Source organism: Ananas comosus, unplaced genomic scaffold (assembly GCF_001540865.1).
Source record: "Ananas comosus cultivar F153 unplaced genomic scaffold, ASM154086v1, whole genome shotgun sequence".
Classification (NCBI taxonomy): Eukaryota; Viridiplantae; Streptophyta; class Magnoliopsida; order Poales; family Bromeliaceae; genus Ananas; species Ananas comosus.
This window is the reverse complement of record NW_017891908.1, coordinates 525-11,126: the sequence shown is the minus strand read 5'-3', so window position 1 is coordinate 11,126 and position 10,602 is coordinate 525. Positions and strand designations below refer to the sequence as shown.

At 40.4% G+C, this 10,602-nt stretch overlaps 1 protein-coding gene across 1 annotated transcript; it reads right to left on the bottom strand.

The window, feature by feature from the left end:
• Positions 1–3,877: 3,877 nt before the first annotated feature.
• Positions 3,878–5,505, bottom strand: LOC109705205 (cytochrome c6, chloroplastic-like). Its single transcript, XM_020225944.1, has 4 exons — positions 4,625–5,505; positions 4,484–4,515; positions 4,317–4,380; positions 3,878–4,198 (listed from the first exon to the last, which is right to left on the bottom strand). The coding sequence occupies exons 1-4, from the start codon at positions 4,790–4,792 to the stop codon at positions 4,058–4,060; spliced, it is 405 nt and encodes a 134-aa protein (XP_020081533.1). The 5' UTR covers positions 4,793–5,505; the 3' UTR covers positions 3,878–4,057.
• Positions 5,506–10,602: the final 5,097 nt, after the last annotated feature.

Genomic DNA, 10,602 nt, shown 5'->3' with positions numbered 1-10,602 from the left:
CCTCTTCGTCGACCGACGCGCCGGCCGACGCGTGTGCGCAAGCCGAACGCAGGCGCCGCCGTCGGCGGCCATTCGCGCTGGAGCGCATGCTGTCGGTGTTCATACTGTGGCTCGGGTCCTGTTCGTGTGGCGCAATACCTGGATGCGCTAGCGCGGCTGACCGCGACGCGTATCGCGCCATCGCGTTCCGCGAGACAGGACTTGCCGAGCTGCGTTTCCCCAACGGCCCAGCAACGGCCTACGACCACCGATGCCCGCCGATCCTGCCGCCCGTCGCGCGCATGTTCCGCTGGAGCTATGCGTACGCCGCATCGTGCCCAGACCGTTTCCGCCGGTGGGCGTGTAGACGCGCATCGCCGGACCCGGCCGACCATCGGAGGGGTGTCTCGCCATCGAGCCCTGCCAACCCGGCCTGGCGAGTGAGGCCGGGTGCTGAAACGGGGTGGCCGAAGGACACCCGCATCACACGGCCCCGGCTCGACGCCGTGATGCGGGCGTTCACCGAGACTAACTGCCCGAAGGCAGCCGTTTTTTCCGAGGCACCTGGGGCGGTTCTACGCTGCGCCACAGCGTGGTCTACCGCGGTGGAGGATAAACTCCGTCTACACACGCGAGCGCTTCCATGCCGCCACACATCTAGCCGCTGCGACATCGCAGATGGCTGCTGACGCCACGCACATCGACAAGCCGCCTGCACGCATCCGAGGGAGGCTGGAAGAAGAGCACGATGCGGGACGGTCTATACGGGCCAGCGACTCGGCCTGGCGCTCACGTTGCCGACGCTCCGGTCCAACGGCAGTCGGTCTACGACAGCGTGTCGCGAATCGCGCGGCGAGTGCGTCTGGGCCGCCTTCTGCCGAAGATAAGGTGCGCCGCTGTCTGCAGGCGCGGATTTGATTCTATCGTTGGGACGGATGCGCATGCGTCAGGTGCTGGAAGTTGCGACTCGTCGCGCCGCACACGCTACGAGAACAAGAATAAACTGGCTGATTCCTGCTGCTCCCCTGTTGCCGCTGTGCGCGCATCGCCGCGCCTGTGCCGACAACCCACGCGAATGGAAGCCGACATCGGTCCGCGTTCGAACAGGTCGACGCGCGGCAGGCCGCCGCCGGCCGGCGGCGGTGTCTGTTCATTCCGGCAGCTCGTCGATCCGCTTCTTGGAAACGCTGGCGAGCGATTCCGCCGAGATGCGCACTGGATCGTTTGGCTTTTCTTTTTTCTTCTGTGTCTTTTAAGGTGGGGTCTCTTCGCTGGGTTCTAGCCGGATCCGCAGCGATTTTGAGCCCATAGTTATCCTCTTCGCTGACACCCCACAGCCTGCCGAAAAGTTTACTGAAGCACATTGGCATGTGGCAGTTTTAACAGGCTCAGCGCTCTCTCCTCCAACTCCAAATGCCCGCGCAACACTCAAAAGTTTGATATGTCCGCTTATGGTCTAAATTTTACTTCCATATTTTCCCACGAATTGAAAGAGAGCGAATTGTAGCTTGGATCTGCGTTCATGCAGTCAAGGTGCCGCCCACCGACTTTAACTCAACGAAATCATGTTATCATGGTTCTAAACGTGCTGTTTCCCATAGTCTGATCGTCACCTTCTTAAAACTGTCAACCTCATCAGTCAGACTGCGCAACCTTATAGCCGAAGTTGCACAAACTTTGGCTTGAAGCTCCCACAGTTCATAACCAGTCAGATATGCCACCACCGCACAAGCAGATCAATTCTGCAATACTGCCAGCAACGTGGATGCGACAATGCGATCTTCTAAGCCAATTATTATAGGCATTCCATATCTCGTCGAAGCACTGGAGCACTAGTGCCCTCCAAATGTTGTCCATTTGTCTTGCTCAGGTTTCAAGACTCCTGCTCAGCGAGAACATATTGAATCTTAACGTGCCAATATTCAAATTATTGTTCACCATCCAATTTCTACGCACCTTGTTTAAAATCAGCACTATTTGTTTGGTAACCCCATTAAATCTCACTTTGTTCATTGCAGCGCAAAATATATTTAAAATTAGTACATCATACATACATTCCAATTTGCCGCATCTCTCAATTAAATAAATTAAAAATTAATCAATACATGAGTAAAGGAAAATTTCTATGCTCAGTAACACATCACATCACCAATTCATAGTTTTAATTATTAATTAGATCAGAAATAAGCAAAATATAGGGATAAATACAATAATAATTACTAACCAAAATAAAAATTCCCACTTACAAGCATGCATTACATTAGTTCCAAAAAAGAAAAAAATGTATCCATACATTATAAAAGCAATTATTAATAAATGTTGCATGCCTAATATTCTTAATAATCATTGCATATTAATCATCAAAAAAAAAAAAAAAGAAAAGGACCAAAAAGAAAAAATTTTCTGCAGGTCTCCCTGGCTTGCAGCCCCGCACGCGGCCCAGCCTGTTGGCCTACGCAGCCAACCAGCGCGCGTGGCCAGGCGGCTCTCTGGCCCGCGGGGCCTGCCCGGCCCGTGCGGTTGCGCGCGGCTTGCGCGCGGCCCGCAGGCCCGCGCAGCCCGTGTAGCTGCGCGTGGCTTGCGCGCGGCCCGCAGGCCCGCGCGGCCTGGGTGGCCTGTGTGGCCGGCCCGCGCGCGTGGCCCGTGTAGCTGCGGGTGGGCCGCCCACCCGCGTGGCCTGCGTGGCCCACGGCGCGCGCAGCTTGCGCTGCCTGCGTGGCCCGCGCAGCCTGCGCGCGGCCCGGTGGCCGCCCTTTTTTTTTTATGTTTAAAGATAGTGAATCTTTAAAAAATCATATCTTTAGATTTGGAAATCCGAATCATGCAAGAAATATTTCAAAAGAAACTTTGCGAGGAGCCCTTCCACATCTTGCAAGATTCGCAATAAGATATCCATCACACATCAAACAAGACACCTCACAAAATCGATTTAGGGTTTCGTTTTTCTTATAAAACACAAAACCATATTAAATCAAGCTTTGTAAATTTAATCTTTCAACATAGGTGTTTTAAGATGTGTGAAAATCAAACAAAGATATCATCCTTTAAAAAAAAAGGCCATTAACGTCCACATGCATACAAGAAAAAATCTAAAACAATTATAGATTTAATTTTAGGCATGCAATCTCGTTAAAGTGTTGATCTAGGGCACGAAATCAACCTAATATGGCTCTGATACCAATGTAGAACGCAGCGGAAGTATTCGTTCGTACCTTTTTGCGGAAGCGATTCGCGCTAGAGCGCGATGAGCCCGGATCGTAGAGGTTGGTTCACGTGTCCTTGGATCGTCCTTGAAAATCTTCTTGCGCTCCGAACTCGCGGTGGATCGAACTACAAACGAGCACGATCGCAAATCCACCGTTCAAATCCCTCTAGAATAATAGGTCAATGGAGGATGTGGTTTCTCTCTATTATTTTCTTATTCTCTCTCTTTTTTCGTTCCTTTTTGTACATCGTTTCATGTGGGATCGCCCGTCTATTTATAAGGAATTCCAAAATCCTAATAGCGTTAGAGATAAGGCCAAATCGGTTATTATTTGTTATCCTAATATGATTAGATTTATCTCTAATTAGCTTTCCAATTTGAAAGCGAGATTAATCCTAATCCAATTAGATATAATATCCGTCGGATCGAACCCGTTTATGGGCGTACCCGATTTGATTTAACCGAATGCCAACACTTATAACTCACCTAGTCATACTTTGGTGCATGCTTTTCTGTTTACTAATACACCACAGTTATTATGTAAGTAGTTGTCGCGCAAGCGGTACCTTTTTTCTTCTGTTTCCTTTTTCTTACAATTTCGGCAAACCTAATTTTGCTGTTAGCTCATAACAATCATGTCGTAAAAATTAAAGCCCATTTGCAACTAATTTTGCTGTTAGCTCATAACAATCATGTCGTAAAAATTAAAGCCCTTTATGTTGCAAATTTCCTCATTGTGAATTACAATAAACGCACATCATTTTGTCCGGTTTCTATGAATAATTGATAGTATGCATGCATCAGTAGCATAATATTATATTCTTAACACCAACATAATGTGCCTTCCAAATGCTTTATTTTTCTGTGCAGGAGTCAATCCCTGTGACTTTCGATATTTGGCCATCCTCTGTCGGCTTGTGACTTGACGAACTCCGCTAGCAGCTTGATCTCCTCTTCTTGCAGCCGTGGCCCGAATGTGCACTGACCCCTTGGAGTGCACTTTTCCCCGAAGCCCTGAACATGCTATCAGCAGTCAATACTTATCAACCATGCCACTGCAGGCGCTAATATGAAGAGGTTGCTTTCGATTTAGTTGTAAATAGTTGAAAAGGAAAATGATAAGGTTACTCACGGGCATCCGTCCTTTCCCATAGTACGTGATGTTGTATATTCCCTCCTCCGTAGATACTCCGTTCCTGCATGAGATTACATTTCTCTGTCTTTCAGTTTATTGTTACATATTCACATTGACGAATGGTCTTTTAGAGTGGAGCGAGCAATGGGTGCTTTATTTTGTACCTCTGTAGGTCCTTCATGAAGAGAGTCGCATCCTGAGGCAAATTTTGAGGGATGAGCAATAAGTTTAGTAGTAATAAAAGCGGTAAAATGCTTTTTCTTCCCTCTTTGCATGTGAAATAGTGGAGTTCAGAGGAGACTGACAGGTTGGAGAATGTTTCCTCCCATATCATGGCAGCCAATGCAGGCTTTCTGAAACAATCTTGCTCCACTGGATATAGTCTGGCTTAAGGATTCTGCGGCAAAGAGAGTCGGAGACATGTTGCAGTTGGTTATTCTCTTTTTGGTGGTTATTTGGGTGTTTGTTGTCATAGAATAATACTCATCATTGGTCTGAAATGTATTTGTTATACCTTTAGCATGCCGACGTTGTGACTTAGCTTTTGAACTTTTTTGTTTTATAGACACTTCAGTTCCTGAACTTTTTCATGTATTCCTATTTCATCTCTGACCATCAAGAAAAATCCAGGGGTTTCTAGTAAAAATGACGATTTAATTTTTATTCCTCCTATAATTTTTCTTTTCTTTTCTTTCCTTTTCTTTTCTTCTTCTTTTTTCCCCCCCAAGGTGCTTAAAATTGGATTAAAGAGGTGATTAGATTATACGAACCAACTTTGGATTTTGGTAAGCTGTCATGCATGATGAAATTGTAATATATGAGAAAATTTAAGAACTGAAATATAGTTTTGGTAAGCTGTCATGATATTATCGGCATAGCACAGGGACCCTGGATCTGTACATTTTTCTAACTTAATTATGTGCGATAGTATGACTTCCAAGTTCCCTTTTATGTGATTTCCTGGAAGGAATACATTTCCTACTCTGCAGTCTCTGTTCGCGGCTGTGCCTAGGTGAGGCATGATATTTTATTTAATAAATTTGACGTGGTGTTTTGTATAATAATACACGTAATTATGTTAATATTTTATATGGTTGGATTACTATACTCTTACGAGTATAAAAGTCTTCGTACTCATATGTCGCCTTCGAATGACGACGATTCATGCTATTAACATGATGTAGAGTATTTGAAACTTTACAAGATAAGTTCTGTAATTTTTGAAATTATAATGAAGTCCATTAAGCGAACACAAAATGAATGGCAAGATCGAATAACCTTCTAGAATTAGAGGATCGAATTATTCAATTTAAAATCAAAGTTAATGATTTTTATCTAAATAATGAGTAGAATTTTTTATCAAAAATTCTAACTGATTTTGATTCTTTTGTACCGTTAAACTAAAAAGTATCTCATACCAGCGATTTGGTAAATAATATCGAAAAATTATAAAATTTACTTTATAAAAATTTTAAATATTTTAAATTATATTTAATAGCATGAATTGTCAATTAGAAAGTTTTATCGCCGAGAAACGGCCACTGAGAGTACCAAGATGACCGTCCTTATCAGAGTATAGTAATGGATCTCATATTTTATATTTTATAATAATGTCATGCATTCTTTTCCTGGTAGAGTACATTGGAATGGTACAAGAAGATCAAGGATTTTGTTGGAGACGCCCTTCGCATGATGCCTTAAACGATAATAAATAATTTTCTTAAATAAGCACTAAATAATTATCAAACTTTGAAATGATCAGTTTTCCTTATTCACCGCTGTCGTTCACAGGGGAATAAATTAGAAATCATTTTTGGATGCTTTTTTAATATGCAAATATATGTCGAAAAATGAGGAGGACCCTCTTTACACTTACTAGTATCTTTACACCAAAAAAGAAGGGTATAAATCTTAAATCTCCTCATCCAGGGGTTAGAAAAATTTTCAAATATTTACTATATAAAAAAAAGGACAAGGCAAGGCCCAATATATATGGGCATTTTGATGTGCGATGTAAGATTTACACTTTTTTTAGGTGTACAAATAGTATTGCTCTTCAAAAATAGGCTCTCAAACTTTATTATTTTAGTGACATTCTTAAAATAAAAATAATTTAATTTGAGTCAACAATCAATCATTTGAATTAGGAATTTTACTAAACATGACAATACAGCTAGCTCACGAGCATTAATTGTTAATGAAAATAACATTTCATTTGTTATAAACTGGCTTAGCGGCTAAACTTACGGATGTAGCTATCAGATTATTGTGAAATATGTCATTTATGGTCGAGTACAATTTAAACGATAATAATGAAATAGTGGAAAGATATCAATCAAATCAATGATGATAAGAGGCATTTCCAGAGAGGATTTTTTTTTTTTTCCTTCCAATAATTAATTTTATTTTATTTTTTTTTAAGCTAGCACTTGAATCCCTCCGTAAGAACCCTTCTAAATGAGTCTCTTGATAATATTGTCCCAATATGCTGCGCTTAAAAAGTTCTGTTAGTAAATGCAGGGGAATCAAATTAATTTCTAGCTGTTTTAGTTGGTAAACGGCTAGATACTAGATAACTGCACTAGGGCTGGCAAATGAGCAAGCTGGCTCGCGTTCGACTCGCATTCGACTCGATATTTGGCGAGTTCGAGCTCGATTCGAAATTAAATAAGCCAAGCTTGAACCAAAAAAAAGGCTCGAAATTCATTTCAAGCCGAGCTTGATTATTATTCAGCTCGTTCGAATTAGGCTCGAAATGCTCGAAAAGCTCGAATATATATATATACTATACTATCGAAAGTATAGAGAATATGGTGCTTTCGATTTTTTGATTCTTAGATCAACCCCTTTAATCATTTCTTTGAATTAATACTATTATTATCTTGTATGGACCACTCAATCCTAAGGATATTATTTAATCCTAGGGGGGACCGCAATCATCCTAACCATACAATTCTTAATCAAAGGATCAAAAATTCGAAAACATCAAATCCTCTATATTTTCGATAGTATAGTAGTTCTACACTATATATATATATATATTAAAAATATATAAATATAATATATTTTAATTATATATAGACTGAGTGAATAATCTAAGTTTAGTTAAAATTGGGCCAATGTTGTTGGCCTATAAAAACAAACCCAATAGACAAATAAAAGAGCAAAATTTTACTAAATTTATACNTGATGGAACTTTCGAATCGACAATCCACGCCATCAAATATGATCTAAAGCATTTGGAACTTTTAAAAAATGAGTTTCGCAATTTTTCGAAATCATAATAAAGTCTATCAAGTGGGCAAAAAATAATTGGTCAAAATTGAACGAGCTCCTAAAAATGAATGATCGCATTCTTCAATTTAAGATTGAAATTATTGCCCTTTATCTACATAGTGAATAGATTTTTCTATCAAAATTTTAATCAATTTCAACTCTTTTACACTATTAAACTAGCAACTATTCCATAACAGCCGTTAAAAATCATCAATTTTGAAATTATTTGATTGTAAGGTAAATGATGTTGAAAAAAAAATGAAATTTGATCCTAAAAGTTTTAAATGCTTTAAATCATATTTAACGGTATAAATCGTCAAATTGAAAGTTCAATCATTGAAAAAGAGTTATGAGTACAACGACGATAGTACTCATAAGAATATAATAGCTGGACTCTCTCTCTCTCTCTCTCCCCATTTATACATATAGAGTCCGACTACTATACTCTTATGAGTACAATGGTCTTCATACTTATAAGTTGTTTTTGGTGATAGAGTTTCCAAATCGATGATCCACATCATTAAACATTATCTAAAGCATTTAAAACTTCTAAAAATCAAATTTCATAACTTTTTGATATTATTTATCTTACGATCAAAAGATCTTAAAATTGATAATTTTTAACGGCCGGTATAGGATACTTGTTAATTTAACAGTGTAAAAGAATCAAAATCGGTTTAATTTTTGATAAAAAATTTTATTCACTTAGATAAAGATCAATAACTCCGATCATAAATTGAAGTATCCGATCATCCATTTTTAAGACATCGTTCAATTTTGACCATTCATTTTATATCCGCTTGATAGACTTTATTATGATTTCAAAAAATTACAAAATCCATTTTTTAGAAATTTTAAATACTCTAGATCATATTTGATGGTGTGGATCGTCGTTTCGCAAGTTTTGTCATTGAAAGTAACTTATGAGTACGGAGGACTCTATGCTTATAAGAGTATAGTAGCCTACTCTCTCTCTCTCTCTCTCTCTCTCTCTATATATATATATATATCTATAATTTTGGAAGCAAGGTTTTCGGATGAATCTCGAATCGCCACGTGACGAAGTTTTAATTATATTTGCAATAATGATTTAATACATTTTAGTTCATTAATTATAGATTAATTAGGTTTATTAATAATATATATGAACTCTAGATTTGTTTTTAAGTTGTATTATGTGATGAAAAATAAATATTACATTTCAACTCAAATCCCAAATCAAAAGAGGTTTAGGAGAGAAATCTAGAGAGAGAAAACACTACCTTTCCTCTTCTCCAAGCTCAGAACAAAAGGAGGCTGTGGGGGAGAAAGGGATTATATATACAAGTTATAACAAATCCCAAAAAGCCCCTCCAAACACCAAAAATTACAAACTGCACGAATTGTAGTTTTTGCACTGCGTACCGGTACTCGAGCAGGAGTACCGGTACCCGGCAATAATTTCTGCGCAACCCGAGCCTCTGCCAGGCGATCTAAATACAGCGTATCGGTACCCTCCCGATGCACTACCGGTACCTAACTCCAATACCGGTACTCGGTAACCTAGTACCGGTACCCAGCACCTCCCAGCCCAAACCGAGAGTAGCTTCTCTCGATTACGCTCTGGGGTTCCGGTACCTCACCTAGGTACTGGCACTCGGCACCCCAAAACCTGTATTTCCAGATTTTAGTGCTATATACTCCTTCTCGCGTTCTCGCAACACAAGTAATGGGTTAGTACACAGTCAACGACCTACAAAAACACCAGCAATAGCTCAAAACACTATCCTAACACTGGAATCTCGCAATTTGCTAAAGTTCAGTGTGCTACAAAATGTATATCTAATTACTTCTTCAATTTGCGCGTAAAGCTCATTATTTCTCAAGACTGGAATCATTCCAGCTTGTGCTACCTGCTCTTGATTTCCATTCAGTCTGAAGGAAAGCTAAACTACTGGATTTTGAAATTGCTCTATATCAGGGCCCTGTCTCGTAGCTCTCGTGTCTACATTTTGAGGCTAATAGGTTGGCAAAGGGGGTAGAGGAGGTGAAACTCAGGCATCCTCTCATTGAGGATAGGGATTTGTATTTTCTGGCTTGTAGGCCACTTGGAAAGGTCCTATCTGCAGCTAAATTGGCACTACTGCCAAAACAATAGAATTCTGCTGTATAGGAGTCGCTTAAAGAACATTTTGTCCTCCAAGCTAATTCAGCACTAGGGGATCTTGTGGTCCTCCTTGTATTTGTTTATTTCGAGCTAATATATGCCTACTGTATACTATCCCCTCATTTGTTGATCCTATTTGTAGAATGCAGCGGAAGTATTCGTTCGTACCTTTTTGCGGAAGCGATTCGCGTTACAACTCGATGAGCCCGGATCGTCGTCAGGTTGATTGTGTCTAATTGAATCGTCCTTTGATTAATTTCTCACGTTCAAACTCGCGATGGACTTGAACTAAAACGAGCACGATGCACAATCCACCGTTCAAGTCCCTCTTAAATAATTTAGGTTGCATGGAGGATGTGGTTTTCTGCGGTTCGTTTTTTATTCTTTTTCTTTTTCGTTTTGTTCCTATTTGCTTATGTGGGTCGCCGCATTTTATAAGGATTCCAAAATCCGAATAGCTCGTATAGAGATAGGCAAATCGGTTTTAATTCGTTTTAACTATGCATAGGATTTATTGCTAACTACACTTTCCAGATTTGAAGCCGGACATTAATTAAATCAATTAGATAATACATTTCTGTCGGATCAAACCCGCTTATAGGGTACGCGATCTCAGATTTAACTGCGAATGCCAATTTCCCACTCGCACATGCGGGAGTCTCGATGCCATTCGTAGACACCCAGCTCTCTCTCACCACCTATTAATCTATTCTACAAGAGAATGCTGCCGATGTAAACTTTGATTTGAAGCTTATACTAGAAACCGATACGGCCGCATAGAGAATCACCCTCAAAAAGGAAAATTATTAGACTGTGTGCCCTGACCATTGAATTAATTAGGTTCCAGCCATCGTGCTAATC